Below are 22205 nucleotides of genomic sequence, written 5' to 3' on the forward strand. Positions count from 1 at the left end.
TTCCCCCTATCTCCCCTCCCCTCTCCCCGTCCCACCCCTCCCCTCCTAACACACCTCAGAAAAAAGCAGGCTTCCCAGGGATGTCAACCAGACATGGCCTAACGAGCTACAATAAGATCAGGCACATAGCACCTCACTAAGGCTGGACAAGGCAATCCAGTAGGAGGAAAAGAGTCCTACACGCAGGCAAGAGAGTCGGGAACAGCCCCTGTTCCTGCTCTTAGGATTCTCATAAGAACATATATGAGGGAACCTAGGTCAGACCCCTACAGGCTTTCTGATCTCTATGGGCTTCATGAGCCTCCATGAGTCCTTGTCAATTGATTCTGTGGGCCATGTTCTCACGCTACGTCCCTGACCCGTCAGGCTCCTCCAGTCCTTTCAATCCCTCCTCCGAAGGATGCCTGAGCTCCTCCTAACGTGTGGGTGTGGGACTCTGCATCTGCTTCAGTCAGCTGCTGAACGAAATCTCTCTTGTTCCTTTGATGACAGTTCTGCTGGGCTCTAGTCCCAGAACACCCTGCAAGCAGGGCAAACTATAGGTTGAAGGTTTTGTGGCTGGATTGATGTCCCTGTCCCTCCACTTGAGGGCTTGCCTAGTTACAGAAGATGGCTGGCTCAGGCTCTGTGTCCCCCGTCACCAGGAGTCTGTACTAGGGTCACTCTTGTAGATTCCACTGGCTTCCGTTGCACTAGGTTTCCAGCTCGACCCTGAAATGCCCCTCCCCCAATTCCAGTCATTTCTCCTAGTATTTTCTCTCCCTCCCTTGCACCTGATCCCTCCTGTTCCCAAGTCCCCAACCCCACATGCCCCCCAATCCACCCAAGAAATCTATATCCCCTTTCCAGGGAGATCCTTGTGTCCCTCCCTACCCCACCCCCACCCCTCCTCGTCACTTAACTTCTCAGGGTCTCTGCACTGTAACATCACTGTCTTTTACTTTACGCTAATATGCAGTTATATGTAAGTACACACCATGGCTGTCTTCCTGGCTCTGCGTTACTTCACTCAGGATGATTTCGCCCAGTTCCATCCATTTGACTTTGCCTGCAGATTTTATGATGTCATTGATTTTTCTCACAGCTGAGTAATACCCTATTGTGTACCACGTTTTCTTCATCCATTCTTCGGTTGAGGGGCTTGTAGGCTGTTTCCAGTTTCTGGCTGTTATAAATAAAGCAGCTATGAACGTAGTTGAGCAAATGTCCTTTTGGTAGGATGGAGTGTCCTTTGGGTATATGCCCAGGAATGATAGAGTCAGATCTTGTGGTAGATTGATTTCCAATTTTCTTGAGAAGCCATATTGACTTCCTAAGTGCCTGTACAGGTTTACACTCCCACCAGCAGTGGAGGAGTGCTCCCCTGGCTCCTCACCCACTCCCATCACCAGTGGAGGAGTGCTCCCCTTGCTCCTCACCCTCTCCCACCAGCAGTGGAGGAGTGCTCCCCTTCCTCCTCACCCTCTCCCACCAGCAGTGGAGGAGTGCTCCCCTTGCTCCTCACCCTCTCCCACCAGCAGTGGAGGAGTGCTCCCCTTCCTCCTCACCCTCTCCCACCAGCAGTGGAGGAGTGCTCCCCTGGCTCCTCATTCTCTCCCACCAGCAGTGGAGGAGCGCTCCCCTTGCTCCTCACCCTCTCCCACCAGCAGTGGAGGAGCGCTCCCCTTGCTCCTCACCCAGTCCTACCAGCAGTGGAGGAGTGCTCCCCTTGCTCCTCACCCACTCCCACCAGCAGTGGAGGAGTGCTCCCCTGGCTCCTCACTCACTCCCACCAGCAGTGGAGGAGTGCTCCCCTGGCTCCTCACCTACTCCCATCACCAGTGGAGGAGTGCTCCCCTGGCTCCTCACCTACTTCCACCAGCAGTGGAGGAGTGCTCCCCTTGCCCTCACCCTCGCTCATCACCAGTGGAGGAGCGCTCCCCTTGCTCCTCACCCACTCCCATCACCAGTGGAGGAGTGCTCCCCTTGCTCCTCACCCACTCCCACCAACAGTGGAGTGCTCCCCTTGCTCCTCACCCACTTCCACCAGCAGTGGAGGAGTGCTCCCCTTGCTCCTCACCCTCGCCCATCACCAGTGGAGGAGTGCTCCCCTTGCTCCTCACCCACTCCCATCACCAGTGGAGGAGTGCTCCCCTGGCTCCTCACCCACTCCCACCAGCAGTGGAGGAGTGCTCCCCTGGCTCCTCACCCACTCCCATCACCAGTGGAGGAGTGCTCCCCTGGCTCCTCACTCACTCCCACCAGCAGAGGAGTGCTCCCCTTGCTCCTCACCCACTCCCATCACCAGCGGAGGAGTGCTCCCCTTGCTCCTTTCCCTCTCCCATCACCAGCGGAGGAGTGCTCCCCTGGCTCCTCACCCTCACCAGCCTGAGCTGTCACTTGTGTTTGTGATCACGGCCATTCTGAAAGTTGTAAGATGGGCTCTCAGAGTCGTTTTGATTTGCATTTCCCTGATGGTCAAGGGTGCTGAGCATTTCTTTGAATGCCCAGAAAATTCGAAACAGCAACATGAACTAGGTATCTGAAGCAAGGGGAAGAGGGACTATGGTAAGAGCTGTTAAAGCACAGGAATGCAGACAAAGTGTTGTCTCTAGGTAGGAAGTGGTTCTTTAGGATGGATGCAGTTCGTCATGGTATAACAGAGGACACCTTATCAGACCACACAAGGAAAGGGCAGTGTGCAAAATTTCTCATCATTTATAGATGGATCAATGTGAATTTTATACCATGCTGTAGTTCTTTATTATTTAATGTGTATAGTGTGTGTATATGTGTGTCATACGCTTATATGTATGCACATGTATACACATTGACACACACATTCATACTTGTAGGAAGTAGAGGGCAGCTTTCAAAAAGTTGTTTTTCTCCTTCCACCATGTGAGTCTCGAGAACTGAATTCAGGTTGTCAGACTTGGCGGCAAGCTCTGACGGCCATCTTGTCAGCTCCCATGTCCTGTCTCTTAGCTTCTTAATCTATCGCTATGAAATACCCCGGTTTCCAGGTTTGCAGGATGCTACGAAGTGTAAAACACAACTGAAGTGTGAGGGAGGAGGGAAGAGAGGCTGCTTTGAACGGCTTGATCCTTCCATCTGTCACGCTGGTTATAGGGCGATGGTGTACATCCCAGCCACCCTGTCCTTCTGGGGATGAGGCAGGACATGGAGCCCTTTAGATGCCCAGTCCTCTAGGGGAGCAATTAGTACTCACTGGCTTCCTGGGCTGTGTGTGGATGTCCTGCCCCGGTTTTCCACCAGGCTTCACCCAGGCAGTGATTTGATAATAAGATATCCTGATTGAATTAAGGGGCCATTTGCTTCTGGATGATGATGTTATAAAAGGGTTGACAGCCACACCGCCTGCCTTTTCAAAGGTCAAAGAATAGTCCTTATAATCTAGTATGAGCAAGAGTAAGCTGTATATTTCTGTTGCTTTCCCCCTGTTACATGGGGAACGGGAAAGTTCCCTGTGCTTTCCCAGCTGACTCCTTCTGTGCTTCACGTTGATAGTTGAACTTGGAAGTCCCAGGCATACTGGGAAGGTGCCCGGGTAATGAGTTTGCAAACCGCTAAACTTTATAAATTAGGATCAAGCACTCTGGGGCTATCATCTATGGTTCTCACATACACATTCATGTTCACACTTTTCTTTCTTAAATCAGCAGCTTTTCCGTTACCAAGATAGTCTTAGTGAACGCGCTGTGGTTCTGCCAGGTCCCAGACTTAACAGGGCTGTTCTCAGTGTTAGACGTATTGGAAATACAGCTCATCTGGAGTGTTTAGACAAGCAAGACAAGAAGGGGCTTGAAATACCCCCTAGTGTACCACTAGTTCAGCCCATTTGAGTCAGGAGCCTTGGAAACCACAGATGCCTCCTCCTGTAGACTGTGGAGGTAACACAGGCAGAGGGCGGGCAGGGTTGCTAATGCCCCGCCTGGTCTGGGATTGCCAATGCGCAGCTCCCTGGGAGCTCAGAAACCACACAGAGGTTGTAATTGGCCGCTAGACCACACCTAGTTGTTGAGTGCTCCTGCTGCCTGAAGACCTCTCAGCTCTACCCAGATCGCTGGAGTGCGCACAAGTCTACTTTCACCAGACCAGAGAGAAGCTGTGGAAGCTGTGGCGGTGGAAGAGCCGTGGAAACTTTGCCAAGTAAGCAAATTGGGAAGAGTGGGGAACTAGAGGCTACCATTGAGGGGAACTGCTAGACAAGGCAGCAATGAAGATGAGCTAGCTTGCGACTCTTAGCATCTGAGGTGAAATTAGCAGGGGTGGGGTGCATGAAGCATATCGGGAAAGACGTGAACTAGATCAAGTTAGTACCCATCACTTCAGTTTTCATCCTGACTGGCCATTAGGCAAGCATGCTGGGGCACATACAACAAACATCCCTTAAAATCTAACCATTGACAGTCCTCGGGCCAGGAGAATGACAGGGGGACAGGAGTGGGAGGGGATGAGCAACGGCCTGCTGCTTCCCCTCCACCGTGAGGACCACAGACGGGGCTGCAACTTGAGTGAAGGAAAAAATAAAACTGTCCTCCACTAGCCCATTAGCGGCACCAGCTGCATTAAAAATGCAAGAGATGGTGGGAAGAGAGGGCCGCGTTGGAACCTAATGCAAAGTCAGGACTGGAAAAGACAAGACTCCTTCCGTTTTCTGAGCTCAAGTGCCAGCGAGAGTGGGGACAACTACTGCTTTAGATAGTACTTTCAGTGTAGGGCAGGACATAACTTTGGGCTTCCTTGGCCTTGGAAGAGTGCGGTCCGTCGCTTGCACCCCACTCGTGCTCAGGCTCCCGGTCTTTGCAGGGCGATGCCGACCTCGTCCACTATCCACGTGCTGCAGTTGCTGCGGGAGCTGCTCGCCTTCGTGCTCCTCAGCTACACCGTGCTCATCGGGGCGCTCCTGCTGGCCGGCTGGACCACCTACTTCTTGGTGCTGAAGTGACAGCGCTCGGGCCCGCGCTCGCCCCGCCCCGCCCCGCCCCGCCCCGCCCCGCCCCGCCCCGCCCCGACTCCGAGCTTCCCCTCCCGGAGGAGCGCAGTTCCTTTTCCAAGAGCGGCCCCCCCCCGCCCCAAGCCCACTACACGCGTCACGGCTCGCGACCCGGCTCAGCACCCGTGCACTGGAGCCTGCGGCGGCCTGCGCCGAAACCGGAGCGGTTGAAAGCCAGGTGCGACCGTTAAAGCCGTTTCCTGGTGTTCTGGCCCCGCCCATTCCTCCTGTCCAATCGCAATCGCGTCCTCCAGCGGGGGCGTGACCATGAAGCCCCGGGCTCCTTGGGCCCCGCCTCGCTCGCGCTTCTGCTTGCTATGCTGCGTCACTTCCGGCGCGTGCGTCCGGCGTCCGTCCGCCGCGGGATGGCGGCTCTGAGGAGTTGGATGACTCGGAGCGTAACCTTTCTGTTCAGGTACGGCTGCGGCAGCAGAGGGCAGGAGACGGCGGAGAGGAGCTTGGCGCGTAGCGCCGGCCAGTGCGTCGGCCCAGGCCGCGAGCCGCCGCGTCCCACCTCCTTCTGAAGTTTAAGGAGGGCCCCCACCTTCGTCCCCCGTCCTTCATTAGTGACTCCTGAAAGTGGGTCTCCTCCCAAACTGGGGGCTGTCTTTACGAGGCCCTTGAGCCTGCAGAGTGGGGAGGCTGGAGAGATGGCTCAGAAGTCAGGACACTGAGGGACAGACGGGCCACGGCGTCGGCTGCAGGCGCGTTGTTAGGGAACACAGGTCCCAGGAAACTCCGCCGCCGGGGGCCAGCGGTGCTCGCCAGCTGCTGGCCCCGGGCTTTGCTAGTGGGAACCATTGGAGACACCTGGAACCCAGGCCCGGGTCCAAAGCTAGAAAAGTTTTATGCGGAAAGTTTTATGTTGGCGTCAAGTTGCTAAGCAGCTGAGGCAACTTTTAAACTTCTCCACCTAGCGGAACGCGCCCGAGCGCATTGGCCTGTAGCTCTCGCAACTCAGCCCGCATGCCTCTGAGATTGCACAGGCCGCCTGTCCTGTGTGGTTTATTTTCTTGGAAGACTGCTGGCACTTCCTCATTTAGTTTACTCCTTGGTCCAAACTCCCGCGGACCAAAGAGCCTTTTACAGATTGATTAGGGCTTTTTACATTTTGACTTCTGTTTTCCAGGTACGGACAGCGTTTTCCTGTCTCTGCTAACTCTAAGAAACGCTGTTTCTCAGAATTGATAAGACCATGGCACAAAACTATGTTGACTGGATTCGGTGTGACACTGTGCGCCGTTCCTATTGCTCAGGTAAGGAATGCTTATGTGACTGTTGTAGAGTAAAAGGGCCAGGGAAAGGACACTGGGACCCGGGGACTATTTCCAGGTGTTAGTGAGCTCCCGAGTACCACCTTCCATGATGTCGTGTACTATACCGCATCTTCTGGGTTAAGCAGGCTTCCCATTTCCATCTTCTCATGTCTAGAAACAGTGCTGTTGCCAGATTTTACCCCCCACTTCACCCCCTCTGAAACTGAGCGTCAGTTGAACTGGGAAGTGGACCTTTATTCTTGTACCAGAATAGAAGGGGATAAACTTTGCAAACGAGCTCTTAACCGTTGAGGGTCCAGAGATTAAAAATAAAAATTGGGGCTGGAGTGATGGCTTAGCGGTTAAGAGCACTGACTGCTCTTCCAGAGGTCCTGAGTTCAATTCCCAGCAACCACATGGTGGCTCACAACCATCTGTAATGAGATCCGATTCCCTCTTCTGGTGTGTCTGAAGACAGCTACAGTGTACTTATATATAATAAATAAATAAATCTTTAAAAAAAAATTGTAAAGGAATTGAAGCAGGGAGAATAGGCAGAAATGGGAGGAATAGTCACGTGTTCCTCCTGTGGATGGGGGGCTGTTTCCTGGGAATTCATATGCCACTTCTTCTTGGGTTTTGTAACGGTTTAGTCTGCACTGAGGTAATTGTTCTGGCACTGAGAGCTCTTGTGACTGTAAGGAAGTTAGAGGTTGCTTGGCTATCACTGGCGACCAACCATCTTAGATCCCACCAGTTTAGACTGACTGACTCAGGAGGAACTTCCATTGTAGAGACCTCCTGTTTTCTAAGATAAGGCCTGGGGGCACAGGATTAGTAGTGGAGTGAAGAGCTGGGTAGTAAGGGAGGCCAGAGTTAATCGGGAGTCAGATTCTGGTCACCTAGTCAGTACCTGGGATAAGCACTATTTAAAGTTACATAAAGGAAAGGGTGAGGTAAAAGAACGTGATAGTCTGTTGGCAAGTCCGTCATTCAGCAAACTTTACTCAACAATTTGTGCCATTTACACTGGGAAGGCAAGAGGGAAAGAAAATACAATTTTTAATATTGTAAAATGTACATTAGGGTAGAAAATAAACAAATATAAGTTGAGTGTAGTGGTAAATTTCTATAATCCAAACACTGGGAGAGGCTAAGGCAGTAAAATCGAGTTTGACGCTGGGTTAGTTACACACACTCTCTGGATTGTAGTTGCACATACCTGTGCTCTGCATAGTTCTGTGCAGAGTGGGGAGGCTGGAGAGATGGCTCAAAAGTCAGGAGCAGTAGCTGCTCTTCTAGAGGACCGAGGTTCAATTCCCAGCACCAGCATCTGGCTATAACTCCAGTTCTGGGAGAAGACACCCTCACACAGACACATGAGAAGGCATGCATACAAAACACCATGTGAATAGAAAAGGCCAAGAGATGACAGAACACACCTTTAATCCCAGATGGTTCTCTATGAGTTCAAGGGCAGCCTGGTCTACAGAGTGACTTCTAGGACAGCCATGGCAGTTACACAGAGAAGACCTATCTCAGAAAAGAAAGTGTGTCAGCTGGTGATGTGATGTGAAGAAAGATAGGGTGTGGTGGGGTGAGACTGCTTCATTTAAGGATGCTTCGAGAAAGCTAGCCCTGGGCAACCTGGGTGAGGGAGAGGCCTGCAGCAGGAGGGGTCATAGGCAAAAGCCTGGAAGCTGCATTTTGTGTGGCATGCAGCGAAGCAAGGTGGGTGGAGTGAGGCTGGAGAGAGAAGCAGGGATCAAATACTGTGACTGGTTTTTGTGGTTCATTGTGGGGCTTTGGATTTCACACTGAAGGCCCTGATGAATCCGTACTTGGCTCTGGCTAATGGTACAGTTTAGATGAGCTGATGGCTGGCAGGCAGGCAGCAGGGGAGTGAGGGAAAAGCTGTTTCCCACTTGAATTGCCGTTTGCTAAGATAAAGCAGTGGGTCTCCATCGGAAGAACGCTACATTTGGAAAGGTCAGTGAGCAGCTGGTAGGAAAGTGATGGTTTTTCTAGTCACTGGCTGTATGGTTTATGGAGAGGAGCTAAATTTTGAGTTGTGGGTGAGAGTATCAGGACAGCCGCAGTGAGGTTGTCGGGCTCAGCAGCCAGCTGGGTCACCTCGCCAGCCCCCAAGGTTTTGTTATTTTTTCTCAGAATTGTGGGGTTTTTCCTCTTCATTTACAGCTTTCTAAGTCCGTTCTGGGCTACAGGACTGGAGCTGCTGCAGTCACTCTCCTGCAGTGTAGGTCCGCTGTCAGAGCTCCGTGAGTGCTACAGAGCTAACTGTGCAGTTCTGCCTGCACTGCAGTAGCCTAACCAGTTTTCTGTCTCTCGTGCCAACCAGGCTTTCCCTCCCTCCCTCCCTCCTCCCCTCCCTCCCTTAGACCTTACCTGTCCTAGTCCTAGCTTCTTCAGTACCAAGTCACATCCTTTTAAAGTCTGAGTTCCAGGTCAACTGTCTGTCCTCTTTCTGGCTACTAGATAGATAGATGGATGTTTTCACGTTTGATGACAGTCTGTGTGGCACTATGTTGGGTCAGTAGATCAGGAGAACCACAGGCTTGGGAGAAGATTGCTTTGAGGTTTAACTGATATATTCTGTGCATGGATCTCACTGTCTGTAGAAAGCAGTGACAGCCACAGTGGAAATGGGGAAGACTTCCTGACGTTAACATTATTCTCAGGTTTTCAAGAGGCTGTGTCAAAAGTTAGCTTCTCACCTAGCCTTAAAGAGACCTTGAAGTACCAGGGTTGGGTACTCCAAGGGGGCCTCCACCCACTCAGAGAAGGGGGGTGATGGGGGAAGGATTGTGGGAAGGGGTGATGGGGAGGGGAGCCATGGCCCAGATATAAAGTGAATAAGTAAAAAAAATAAAAGGTTCCTGTGAGCAGAGCTGTCATTCCGGGTAGCTCTTCAGTTTGGTCTGTCTGAAATCCAGGTGTGATGAAGTTCTTGATTGTTATGTCAGAAAACCGTTCCTAGTCCTGTAACAGTCGCTCTGGGAGCTTATGCTCCACGCAGCCAAATCAAGACAGGAAGTAAATCAGAGCAGCTGGTTGTAACACACACTGAGGGCTCTCTGGAGAGCAAAGAGTTACTTATTTAAATAATAGATCACTGTGGTTGTCAGTTTTAGAGTGACCAAGGTCCCATAATTCTGTATAAGGTTCCATTGATTTTTGGTCTTCCAAAAATCCATCCCTGCTCCCTGACACTTGATTACTCTGTTTTCTAGGTGTTTTGTCCTGGTCCTGAAATGAAGGAAGAGAAGGTCTTTTTATATATTTTTTTAAAAGATTTATTTTATGTATGAGTGTTCTATCTGATGCGCCAGAAGAGCATCAGATCACGTTTTAGATGGCTGTGAGCCACCTTGTGGTTGTTGGGAACTCGGGACTCTGGAAGAGCTGCCAATGCCCCTAATTGCTGAGCCATCTCTCCAGCCCCTATATTTGGGTTTCTGAAATAGGGTTTTCTCATTGTACCCCTGGCTATCCTAGGAATCACCCTGTAGACCAGGCTGGCCTCCAACTCAGAGATCTGCCTGCCTCTGCCTCCAGAACGCTGGGACCAATAAATGTCTTTATACTTTTCAGCATCTAACCAGATAGCAAGTTGTAGCTTCATGGACTAGTTATGTTGTGTTAAAGTGCTTTGTTCTCTAGGACAGACAATGAGCGTAGAGAGACTTTACTCTGAGCTGTGTCCTGTGCTACCTTAAGTCATTAAAGCCTAAGAATGTTTTCCCAATAAGCACGGAGCGGCAGCTTCGACAAGCTTGAAGCGACATTGGGGTGTCTTCCAAGACCACAAAGTGTTCATCTTGGCTTTCTGCAGGTCGGCAGCTGAGTGAGTGTTTGTCTTTCAGAAATCAGAGCCTCAGTCTCTCAGCAACGAAGCACTGATGAGGAGGGCTGTGTCTTTGGTAACGGACAGCACCTCTACCTTTCTGTCTCAAACCACGTACGCACTGATCGAAGCCATCACCGAGTATACTAAGGTACGTCTCCTCTTGTGCAGTCTTTAAATTTTTCAGTGTTGATAGAATCCAGAGGTGTATGGGTGCCGGGCTACCACCCTCATCCCCTCTTAAGCATTGATTTGCTGACCCAGCAGGTTGCAAACTCTGGCTCCTAATCACACCTGCTCTAACAGCTGTGTTCATGTTTTATTGGGACTTAGCCAGGCTTTTATGTATGTAGTGACAGCTTAGCATTAGTGGAGGTCATGAGGCTCTTGGTCCTCAGATATTTACAGTCTGCTCCTTTTTAAACAATGATGCTGAGGGCGGGGCTTCTGCAGCAGCTCATCTGTAGAGCGCTTGCCCTGGTTTAGTCTCCTACGCTTGGTGTTATCTCTTCTCACACAGATGGGTGCACAGTCCCAGCACTTGGGGGGTAGAGGCCAGTTTGAACTGTTGGACTCCATGCCTGAAAAGAAGGCTTGGAGCATAGGTCTTTATATTTTTCAGGAATTCGTGCCCCCTTATTTTACACAGACATCTTAAATTTTACCTTATTTTACACAGACATCTGGTTCCAGGAGCTCAGAGGGTCTGCAGTACTCACTGTCTCATCAAGACAGCTGCGACCCTGGAGGAGGAGGTTTGTGGGGCCGTCCTGGGTGGCCCAGGTAGAGCGGACACTGTCTCAGTCACTGTGCATTTTCCCTTTCTCCCTGCAGTGCATTCTCTGTCTGAACAGCTAGTGAAAGTTTTATGTAGTTTTCTGAGAAAGCTGTGTAGCTTTGGAACTTTCTATGTAGATCAGGCTAGCCTTGAACTCAGAGATTACATTACTAACCAAAATTTTAAAGGCAGGCTGTGTGTGACCCTGGCATTCTAGAGCCAGAGGCAGGGAGGCCTCTGAATTCTAGACCAGCCTAGTTGACCTAGAACCTGTCTCTGTGGTGTGTATGGGGTGGGGGAGGCTGGAGAGAGGGCTCAGTAGTTAGGCCGCTCTTCCGGAGGTCCTGAGTTCAGTTCCCAGCACCCACATGGCGGCTCACACCTGACTATAACTCCAGTTCCAGGGGATCTGACACCCTCACACAGACACACATGGAGGCATGCATATAAAACACCATGCATATAAAAAATTTTTTTAAAGGCATCCAAAGAAAAGGTCAGGAGGTGGTAGAACACACCTTTGATCCCAGCACTTGGGAGGCAAATAGTTCTCTGAGTTCAAGGCCAGCCTGGTCTACAGAGTGAGTTCCAGGACAACCAGGGCTACACAGAGAAACCCTGTCTGAAAACAAACACAAAAGCACCCTGTGTGTGGTGGGCGTGAGGGTGGGTGGTAATGTTGGGTCCTCCTAAGCTCAAGTCACCTCTGCCTCTAATTTCAGTGTTTGGGCACCCACTCATGACAGTCCTTATGACGATGATCCACAGGGCACCCAAGGGCTGCTCTTGGCCTCCAGCTCTGGCTGAGAAGGGATCCCCACAGCTCAGTGGACAAAAGATCTTTTTATGTTTATTTGAGACAGTCTTATATGTATTTCAAGCTGGCCTCAGGTTTGCTGTTATCCCAGGGCGGTCTTGAACTTGAAATCCTCCTGCCACAGCCTCTTGAGTGCTGAGATCCCAGGACGCACTACCACCACAGGACTTTGTAATCTGAAGGTATAAATGCCACTTGTCCTTTCAGGGAGCCCCTCTTGACTCACTTACCGTTCTGTGTCTGTAGGCTGTCTACACGTTAGTGTCTCTGTACCGACAGTATACAAGCTTGCTGGGGAAGATGAATTCCCAGGAGGAGGATGAGGTGTGGCAGGTGATCATAGGAGCCAGAGTTGAGGTGAGTGGGCCTGTCAGTCATTTCCAAATAGTGCTCTTCATTACTGTAACTGAACTGCGAACCGACTGTGTGAACCCCTTCATGGTGTCTGGAGCTCTTTTCTAACCCTGCAGATGACTTCAAAGCAGCAGGAGTACTTGAAGCTGGAGACCACGTGGATGACAGCAGTCAGCCTTTCAGAGATGGCTGCGGAGGCTGCCTATCAAACTGGTAGGTAAAAGATTGGGATTTTCTTTGTTTTTAATTTAGTTGTTTTTTTTTTTTTCTTCTCAACAGCCTTTACTGCAGGACACCTTCATTGCTGATATGGGGACCAATTTAGTTGTTAAAGACGTAGATTCTCTGATGATACAAATTACATTTCAGAGCAGTGGTCCTCAACCTTCCTAATGCTGTGACCCTTTCATATAGTTGCTCATGCTATGGCGACCTGGACCATAGCACTGTGCTGCTGTGTTATAACTGTTAACTCATTACATCATAATCATTATGCAGACATCTGACATGCGGGACCTCTGTTTGCATCCCCTGAAGGAGTTGGGACCCACAGTGGAGAAGTGCAGGTTTAGAGGTTTTCCCCGCTCTGTGTTGTTGTTTTGAAACAGATGTGGTCTCATTGTGTGGCCTTGGCTAGCCTCAAACTCACTGTATGTAGAACAGGCTGGTCTCAGCCTCCCAGGTTGCAGACACTGACACATCAAGCCTTGACATTTTTACAGTCAGAAGGTAGGCCGTGTGTCTAGAAAAGTAACTAGTAAGAGCCGCTGTTTAAGTGTGTCTAAATAGCTTTAGGTTTCTCTTTTAAACTGAAGGACAGATGTAAGTGGGTGTGAGCCTCTAAACTAAGGAGCATGTCTCTGTTAGGCTCTGTGGTGACACATGACAGGGACATTAGCTCGGACCTAGTACTATCACTCCCACTCTGAAGACCCCAGGCTACAGTCAGGAGTGACCGAATTGAAACTCAGCCTTTGCCTCATTTTCCCTCTGTGCAAATGCCTATAATCCTAGCACTTGGGAGGCTGAGGCAGGAGGATGAGTCCTGAAGCTAACTAGCCTGGGCTAGTTACAATATAAGACTTCTCATGGGGCTGGGGATTTAGCTCAGTGGTAGAGCGCTTACCTAGGAAGCGCAAGGCCCTGGGTTCGGTCCCCAGCTCCGAAAAAAAAAGAACCAAAAAAAAAAAAAAAAGACTTCTCTCAAGGAAAAAAAAAAAATACAGGTTAACATACTAAAAATGAGGAACCTTAAGTTAAGGGCCAGAGCTTCATCCTCTTACTTTAATACCCAATATAGGAAGTATGTTTTTCGGTACCAAGATGTGATTTGACTGTCACTGTCAATCCAGTGGACCTAAGAGAAATGACTAAATGTTCAACATGTAATCAGATCGAGTCTCAAATCAGATGGGTACTTTGTTACCTCAGAATATCGGACTGAGCTTTATGGTGTCAGGTTGTAAAAGTGATGTTTTCAGATAGTGGGGTGTTTTGCTTTTCACAGGACAAGGTTCTGTGTGTTTAGTCCTGGCTGGCCTGGAACTCGGTTTGTAGACCAGGGTGGTCTCAAACTCATAGAGCTCTACCTGTCTCCCAGGTGCTGGGGGATTAGAGATGCGCGCCGCCGCCCAGCTGAGGAGAGTTGAGCCTCTGCAGCTCAAGCCAACACCAAGCTTCCAGTTACCCCCCTCCCTCCGCGCCCACGTGCTGGGATGTAGGCTGGGACTATGGACGTGGCCGTTCCCAGCAGGCTTGGCTTTACTTTTTTTTTTGGAAAGTCAGTGTGGTTCGCAATTACATTTTGTACCATACTGCAGAAAAGTGAGAACACTTAACATTTCAGAAGTAAGAGATTATGGAAGTGTTGTCGGAGGGACAGCTTCCCAGGAGTGCTGAGCTCTGTACCAGGAGCCTCCTCGATCACCACCACTACTGGGAAGAAAAGTGCTGTTCAGAAATATTACACTGGAAGCCAAAACTTTGTGTCAGAGGAAAATCTAGTGTGCTAGAGAGAGAAAGTGGGACTGACTGTAGCGGCTGGTTTGCCCTGCAAAAATAGAGGCAAGATAGCGGATAGGAGACTAAAGGTGTGTGTTTGGTTAAATGGGCTTTCCCATCTGCCTCTGCTTTGGGAAATATGATTCCTGAGTCAAGTTTGAAAGAAGAAACTTTTCTAAAGCTTGGGAAAGTTGGACTGTAAAGTAGCAGTTGGGGAGAGAAAGCATAGGGAGAGGATAGGTCCTGGCACCATGCACCATAAAAAGAAGTGGAGAAAACATGACGGACTTTGTTGAGGCAGAAGGTGAAATAAACTCCAAGCAGTGGTGGTGCACACTTTAATCTCAGCACTGGGGAGGCAGAGGCAGGGGGATCTCTGAGTTCAAGGCCAGCCTGGTCTACAAAGCTAGTTCTAGTACAGCCAGGGCTACACAGAGAAAACCTGTCTCAAAAAACCAAAAAGAATGAAAATACAGACTAAGGGATTGGGGAGCTAGTACAGGGCCTGAATTCAACCCACAGTGCTTATGTAAAAGCCAGGCCTGGTGGCGCCCCCTCGTAAGTCCTAAGGAGGTGACCCCTGGGGCTCAGTAGCTTAGTGAGACACACCGGAGGATGGCCTCTGACACACGTGCACAAGATACAAAGTAAAGTGTAAACAAGGTCGCAGCACTCAGAAGGAAGCCTATTAAATAGCAGGCTGTGCCAGAACAATAATTCTGAGACCAGCAAGATGACACCAATGACCTGATTTCAATTCCTGGAACCCACAGAATAGAGGACTCCCAGAAGTTGTCCCCCGACTTTCCCCTGCACACCGGTACCACACATAAGTATGAGACTGTTCTAAACGCTTACAGAAGCATTCTAGAACACAACAGCACAGAAAGGTGGGAAACAATGAAAAACTACAAAAGCAGCCACCACCCTCAGTAGCTGACAGCAATGTGCAGAGGAACCCAGGACAGGACAGGACAGGGCAGGGCAGAAGCCCAGGCTCACCACAGCCTTGGACGCACCTTGTCTTCCACCCTAGTCAGTGAGGGAGGCAGGGTCTCAGTCAAACCTAGAGCTCACCAGTGTGTTAGCCTCACCGGCCAGCTTGCTCTGGAGACCCACGCTCTGGGCCTCGCACTTGGGCAGCAAGTAGTTAAACGACAGCTTTTCCAGATTTAAAAGAAACACTCAGATCACATACACACACACACACACACAAGAAAGTGTTGGCCTGGGGGTTGAGGATTTAGCTCAGTGGTAGAGCAAGCGCAAGGCCCTGGGTTCGGTCCCCAGCTCTGAAAAAAAGAACCAAAAAAAAAAAAAAAAAGTGTTGGCCTGCTTCCCAAAAACCTGATTTTATATCATTGAATCCCTCACTGACCTTCAGCCCACTACCAGCCTTCCGGGTCTAAAGTTTAAACATGGTTCCTGGGGTGGGACTGTTACTGAGTGGCAGCCCTTGGCATGCATGAGGTTTCTTACCTACACCTCAAAACCAAAAGCCGGGCCGTCAGTATCTCAAGCAGAGTCACCTCAGGCCACCCACAGCTGTCTTAAGTGCAGAGCAAAGCGAGCTGGTGTCCTCTTCTGGCCTCCACAGGGACCTGAGACACATGGCATCCACCCACACAGACAGTCAAAAATATTTAAAACACAGCCCCGGGCTAAAGGAGGACTTCCTAGGAAAGTCAGATGTTTAGGGCTCTGAAGACAGGTCCAGGTGTGATCCAACCAGGGGGTTCTGAAGGGGCCACCTCAGCTTCCTCAGCACAGCAATGAGGGCCTGCGTTTGGATCCCCACCGTCCACGTGGAAACTCGCCGTGTAGTGGGGAACCTGTAATCCCCGCACTAGGAAGGCAGACTCGGAGGATCCTTGGAGCTTGCTGGGCAGCCCAGCCAAGTAAGGGTCTTCTGGCTCCGTGAGAGACCCTCCCCTCCACACAGGACAGGCAGTGATACCAGCACTTGAGAGGGAGAGGAGGGTGGGATGTCTTTGCTGGAGTAGGAAGCAAATCTAAGTCAGGCTTGAACCTCAGTAAATTATACGAAAGTGAACTTAGGGGCTGCTGAGGTAAGAGTGCGGATACTGAGTTTGCTCCCAAGGGGAAGGAGAACTGACTGCTGAAAGCTGACCCCCACAGCCACTCACTAAGTAAATTAATAAAAGCACAGCTCGTGAAAATCAGGGTCGGAAACAGGCAAAAGAAAAGATGTGAGCGTAAGATTAACTAAGTGCGGTCAGAAAAGACTGAGGCAGAGGACAGTGGGTGTGGCCTCTGAAGAGGGAGCCCGTCTGGGCTGGATTTTGGTTGTGACACTCTTTAAAGGCACTGTGGTTTAATCCTACTAGTGATACCCTGCAATAAAGGACGACGTCATCTGTCCTGTTTACAAGATGCGTCCATCAGTCGCTGCAGGGACACAGTGTCGCATCACTTCTAACAATTTTGAGAGAAAAGCTTGGGATTTAAAATGAAGAAATTATTGCCCAGAAGTCTTGGAAAATTCCATAACTCTTGGCTTAGGGATCAGGGTTTTAAATCCTGGGCTGACAAATGCCACTCCCTGCTCCTTACTTCCTCCAAAGCACACGAACCGAGCGCTGCCACTGTGCGGCACCACAGAGATGGAGACCGAGGTGGCTCAGCAGGTGAAGGCTCCTGCCCAAGCCTGGCCACCTGAACCAAGTCCCCAGGACCCAAACGGTGACAGAGAGACCTGGCTCCCACCAGCTGTCCTCTGACTTCCACACGCACTCTCTCCTCGAAATCAAATGAGAACCTATATGAAGGAAGCTGTTAGACATTAGCACCGTGACACACTACACAGCTAAAAACTAGACGGTGTCCCCAAGTCTGCATCTCTAATGGTTAAGAACAGCAGTTCAACAAAACACAAGATCGAGGCACAGAAACATTTGGTTTCTCCCTTAGGAGGAAAGTGTTAAGTATGAGCATCATCCCTCCAAAGACCAGCCACCCCATCAACATTCCAGATAGGCTGAGGAGCCTATGGATGTGATGGACACCACGCCCAGTTATTTTGAGGGAAGAGTTAGATATTCAAAAACAAAAATTCCAGGTTGGAGTGGCTCAGTCTGTAACATGCGCGTTGTTCGGATGTCCAGCACCCACCTGCAGTGCATCCACGGGGCTGGGTCCCTCATCTCCTGAGGGCTCGCCTCGCTGACCTAACCAGCCCAGGCTCAGTCCTGACAAGCCTGTAGCAGAATCTGTGACACCAACAGCACAGACACCAAACTGGTCCCAGGTGGCTCGAAACTAACAGTCGAGTCTGACTGGCTCCCAACTAGAGCTGTAAGTCAGATGCAGTGACAGCTGAGCACAGCCACACCAGCGTGTGCGAATTAGCCTCACCTGGGCGTGCTGTGGCCCTTAGGGCTGAGGCAGGTGGAAATTCAAGGCCAGCTTGGGATGTATAGGGAGACCACAGTTTTTTGTCTGAACAATTCAGAGCCTATGAGTGCAGGCGTCCCCAGAGTCTAGGGCATCAGATCCCCTGCAGCTTGAGTTGTAAAGGTAGCTGTGAGCCACCTAATGGCACTCCCCAGCCTCTGGAATAGCACGCACTCATGACCACACAGCTCTCCAGCACCCAGTACCCCACCTCAAAAGAAATAAGATGCAAACCTCAACTCAGAAGCCAGAGGGTCAGGAAGGTGACCACACGAGAGCCGAGCTGCCAGCTTCAGGCCTTCGTGTGTGACTTCTGTCCTTGCTGTGGCGCTCAGTACAAATGTCCTCTTTTGACAGGAGCAGATCAGGCCTCTATAACCGCCAGGAATCACATCCAGTTGGTGAAGTCGCAGGTGCAGGAGGTGCGCCAGCTCTCCCAGAAGGCGGAAACCAAGCTGGCAGAAGTGCAGACACAAGAGCTGCGCCAGAAAACACAGGAAGCGAGCGATGAGGCGGCGGACCAGGAAGAGGAGGCCTACCTACGAGAAGATTGAGGGCTCGAGCCCAGTGCCCTGTCCATCCACTCTGTGGGGAAAGCAGGTGCATGACATCCACCCAGTGACGTCCCAACTGCAGAAGCTGACAGGTTCTGCCATTGACAGTCAGACCAGAGCCTTTGCGAGCTGCGCCTGGCCCCTTCTCTCTGCTCGCAGCCTCTCTGGGCCTGGCTCTGCACTGTCCCTCACACAGCTTCTCTCTTGATCTTTTACCTCACTCCCAAAGCACTTCACCAACCGGGGCCAATGGAGGAGGGGCCTTTTCTGCCACACCCTTAAGTTCAATAGCTGTTTAACTCCAGTTTTTACTGTTACTCAGATGTTCAAGTATGAATTACTGCTTGCTCCTCCACAGGGAAGCTTGTCTGGTTTGTAACATTTCTTTGTGTTTATAATGTCCTTTCTCCCTGTGAGCACAGCTCAGCTAAGGCGTTACTCAGTGTGAACAGTTCCCCTGGTGCTCCCCACAGCACCTTCTCCAACACGTGCTTCTTGTTCGTTCCTTTTTTGAATTTCTCTGCTGTATCCAAAGGAAGAGAAGTTTGGTGTTTGCATTAAAAAAAAAAAAAAAGTCTTCTGGGCTGTCGTGCAGCATCTTTCCTTCATGGCCAAGGCGGTGGGAGTTATAGGGCCCTGGATTCTCCTAAGGCTCCTGGCAGCACACACTCCCATTTCAGCACATGCTGGACAAATTTTCCAGGCTGGAAGAGTTTTAATCAATTAAGGTTGGTGGCATTATAAAAATAGATCACTTCTGCTGACCTGCAGGGACCAGTTTTCAGTAGTCTCTCCTGGTGACAGGAGTTCAATCACTAAAGCTTTGCTCAGCCCACGCCTCATGGCTAGGGTTTGCGAGCTGCACACTCCAGCCTCTCATCTGTCACCAGTGCCCACATGGTCCACATCTCCAGGGGGCTGAGACGGTGCACCAGCAGGAGCCCTCTGTACAGACAGGGGTCCCTGGGGTTGAGGGGCTGTTGGATTCCAAATGTCTTGAAGCCAGCATGGTGTATGGGAGTCACCCCCAGCTTCCTCAGGCACATCCCCACAAAGACATCATCAATGGGGAAGAGTTCTGCCTCCTCCATGGCTGTGTGAAGATGCCTCACAGTGGCCTGGGACATAACATAGCCTCCACCTCCTGCATAAGGTGGATAGTGGCGGGCCCTGTACATGGAAAACGGGATGAAATATTTAACTTTGGTGTTCCTGTTGGGCCGAGCCAGGCGGATGACATCTCCCACCAGGAGGTCCTGGGCTGGATCCCAGCCCTCCAAGAACTCAAGCACATTGGGAACATGGATAAAGACGTCATCGTCCCCCTTTAGTATGAAGTGGGCCTGTGTGCAGGCAGCGGCTATCCAGCGCTGCACATGCAGCTCCTTGAGGGTCAGATTGAAGAAGTCCTCAGCGAAGTCCCACTGTAGGATGTCATCGAACTGCCAACTCTCATAGGCCAGCAGCTGGGCTGGGGGCACAGGTCCTGCCACCCCCAGGAGGAACACCAGCTTCAGTTGCCGGCCTCTAGCCCAGCTCCCACCCCGGCCCCAAGTGCTCCGAATGGCTGCACGCTGTTCAATATGAGCCGGCTGAGACTTGATGACCAGGAGCAGGAAGATGTCCCTGGCACACTCCGAAGGCTCCAGCAAGATGGAGAAGTTTCGGCAATGACGATAGGTTAAGAAGAGGCGATGACGGCTGGGCAGGGACAGGGAGGTGTTAACAACTGTTAGGTTGGGTGAGCACTGGCTGTGGTGGGGCCTTGGCGGTGCCAAGAAGTGCTGGTGGGCCTCAGAGCTGCCTGCTGGTGTTCGCTCCTTCAGAAAGAGCAGGCAGCCGAGTAGCAGAACCACAAGAGCGCAGAACAGCACACAGCCCAGCCTGCGCAACATAGTCGGAGCCCTGTGGGGAGAGAGCACCCGAGCTAGGCTCACACAGTCCCCATGTCAGGAGCAAAATGAGTTACTTGCTTCAGTTAAGTCCTTGCCCAACTCTGGGACTTTTGTCTTGGGTTTTCAAAACCCGGTCTCATTTTGATTAGGTCAAGCCTTGAACTAGTGGCAAGTCTCTCTCCTCAGCCTCTCCAAGAGCGGAGATTATGGACATGAGCCACTTTGCAGAGATCCTCCCTCCCTGGAGAAAAGACTTAAACCATCTGCCCTGCCAGCCCTCACCTGCCTCCTGCCACCTTCTTGGCAGGGCTCAACATTTTCCTCCCATGTGGCTTGTAGCTATATTGTAAAGCTAAGAGATAATAAACATTTTCAAGTACCATATGGAATTTTAGGGAAAATAGCATAACTGTAGTCTTGTGTGGCATGCATTACACACGCGAAACCTGACATTCTGAGGTTGCCAGATACACAGTCGAAGCCTGGAGTCAGCCTGGTCTCTGGCACGTCCTGTCCTGAGTTTCTGGGTAATATAACCCCGGCAACAGCAGAGTCCCAGGCCTCTTGGGAGAGGGAACTACGTGACAGGGCAATGGGCAGTGATGTGTCTCAGAACAAAACTCAGAGCATGGGGAGACATCCAGGGAGGGGCTCATAACCAGGAACCAAAGCCAAAAAAGTGGTATTCACCAGAGTAGCTTGCCCAAGGTCTGCAGTAACAAAACGCAACCTTCCTGTCATTTGTCACTCCAGGTCACTACCCATCCTGCCTAATGTAAGCCGCTGACTTTTTCTCCCAAGAGACTTTTTCTTTGAACTATGCCTTAATTAACCACCAGCCTTACTGGTTTACCAAAATGACCTCAATGCCTGAATACCCTCAGGCTTGCTGTGTGACCACAGATGATGTCAATCACCTGACCAAGCTGCCGCCACCTCCCCCTACTGCTGGGGTCACAAGCAGGGCTTTATGTGGTGCTGGGAGAATGCACACTACCCAAGCACTACCTGTGCTATACCCCGAGACCCTAATACACGGTTTTTAATAGGTCTCCTTGCCTGCTTCCCCTGGAGCGAGAGCCACACCTAAATATGGGAACAGAGAGGCACAGGGGTGGCAGACAAATCTCTGAATACACATTACTGTATCTCTCCCATCCTTCCAAAAAAAAAAAAAAGAAAAAAGTGTTGCTTCGACCCTGTTGTCCCTAGAGATGTCTAGAGTATCTCTCCCACCATCTACAGTGTTAGCCAAGCATCTAGGAATAGACACCCTAGCAGGCATGAGATAGACCAGATACTGCTAAGAAGGAAGTGACTGAGGAAAGACCACAAAACTCTGGGATATCTGGGCAAGTGCATGAAGCAAGGGGACAAAAGGTGAAATAGGAGCCTGAAGAGGACAGCATACAGAGGCTAGAGTGCTGTTCATCTAGGGAAGCTGGGAAGGGCCGCAAGGTTCAGGGGCAACACCTGAGGGTGTAGCCGAGGATTCAAAGCGTGCCTACGGTTTTAATGTGATTCATGTGCTGGCTTGGGTGAAAGACCTGGACGGGAGGGAAGGGACTGAGGCTCCAAGGAACCGCTCAAATTGCAAAGCAGAGCTGCACCTCGCGGGGATGCTGTGACTACTCGGGGATAGTAGGCTTGAGAAGTCCGCTGCCATCCGGCCACTCAATGAGGGGGACTCTGGTTTGTCCATGACCTGGTAGCCCGCCCATGCCGCCTCCCCCAAATTCCCCGAAAAGCCCACTTCCCTACCCGAATCACCGTCCCGCGGGACTCGGTCCTCCCTCCGCGCCCTCGGCCTCGCCCTCGGGCTCTGAGGAAAGGGCCCCGGGTAGCTCCATTCCTCCAACCCGAATCTAGAGGGCTGCGGTTGCCCGAGCCCGCAGCGCGGTGCGTCGGGGCAACCGCCGAGCCCAGACCTGCGACGGAGGGGCAACAGAAAGTCCTCCAGCAGAGGCACCGGCAGAATGCGGTTCCCGTCCTTCCCGGCAACGGGATCCAGGCGCGGCAGGCCGCGCGACCTCACCTTCCCCCGCCCCCAAGACCTACCTAGGCTCCCCTGGGAAGCAGGCACCGCACAAGCTGCGCCGCGTCTCACCGGGCGCGCAGGGAACCCCGCTGGGCGGGGCTTTAGGGGCAGGGCCCCACGGAGAAGGCGGAGCTCCGGGGGAGGGCGGGGCCATGAGTGAGGGCGGAGCTCCAAATCGAGCAACGGCGAGGCTCTTCGGAGAAGGAACTGCAGGTCGGAGGGGCGGGGTTTCGT

General features: G+C 51.3%; 2 protein-coding genes across 2 annotated transcripts; one reads left to right on the plus strand and one right to left on the minus strand.

Moving 5' to 3' along the window:
• Window positions 1-3995: 3995 nt before the first annotated feature.
• Window positions 3996-18618, plus strand: Diablo (diablo, IAP-binding mitochondrial protein). The gene is given in 7 exon segments (NM_001008292.2): window positions 3996-4152; window positions 4813-5414; window positions 6129-6255; window positions 10140-10271; window positions 11962-12072; window positions 12186-12282; window positions 17842-18618. Coding segments are annotated over 6 exon segments (714 nt in total). The 5' UTR covers window positions 3996-4152; window positions 4813-5364; the 3' UTR covers window positions 18039-18618.
• Window positions 16985-22023, minus strand: B3gnt4 (UDP-GlcNAc:betaGal beta-1,3-N-acetylglucosaminyltransferase 4). The gene is given in 2 exon segments (NM_001105938.2): window positions 16985-19943; window positions 21992-22023. A coding segment is annotated over 1 exon segment (1050 nt). The 5' UTR covers window positions 19934-19943; window positions 21992-22023; the 3' UTR covers window positions 16985-18883.
• Between the last annotated feature and the right edge of the window lie 182 nt (window positions 22024-22205).

Source organism: Rattus norvegicus, chromosome 12, assembly GCF_021556685.1.
Source record: "Rattus norvegicus strain SHRSP/BbbUtx chromosome 12, alternate assembly SHRSP_T2T, whole genome shotgun sequence".
NCBI lineage: Eukaryota > Metazoa > Chordata > Mammalia > Rodentia > Muridae > Rattus > Rattus norvegicus.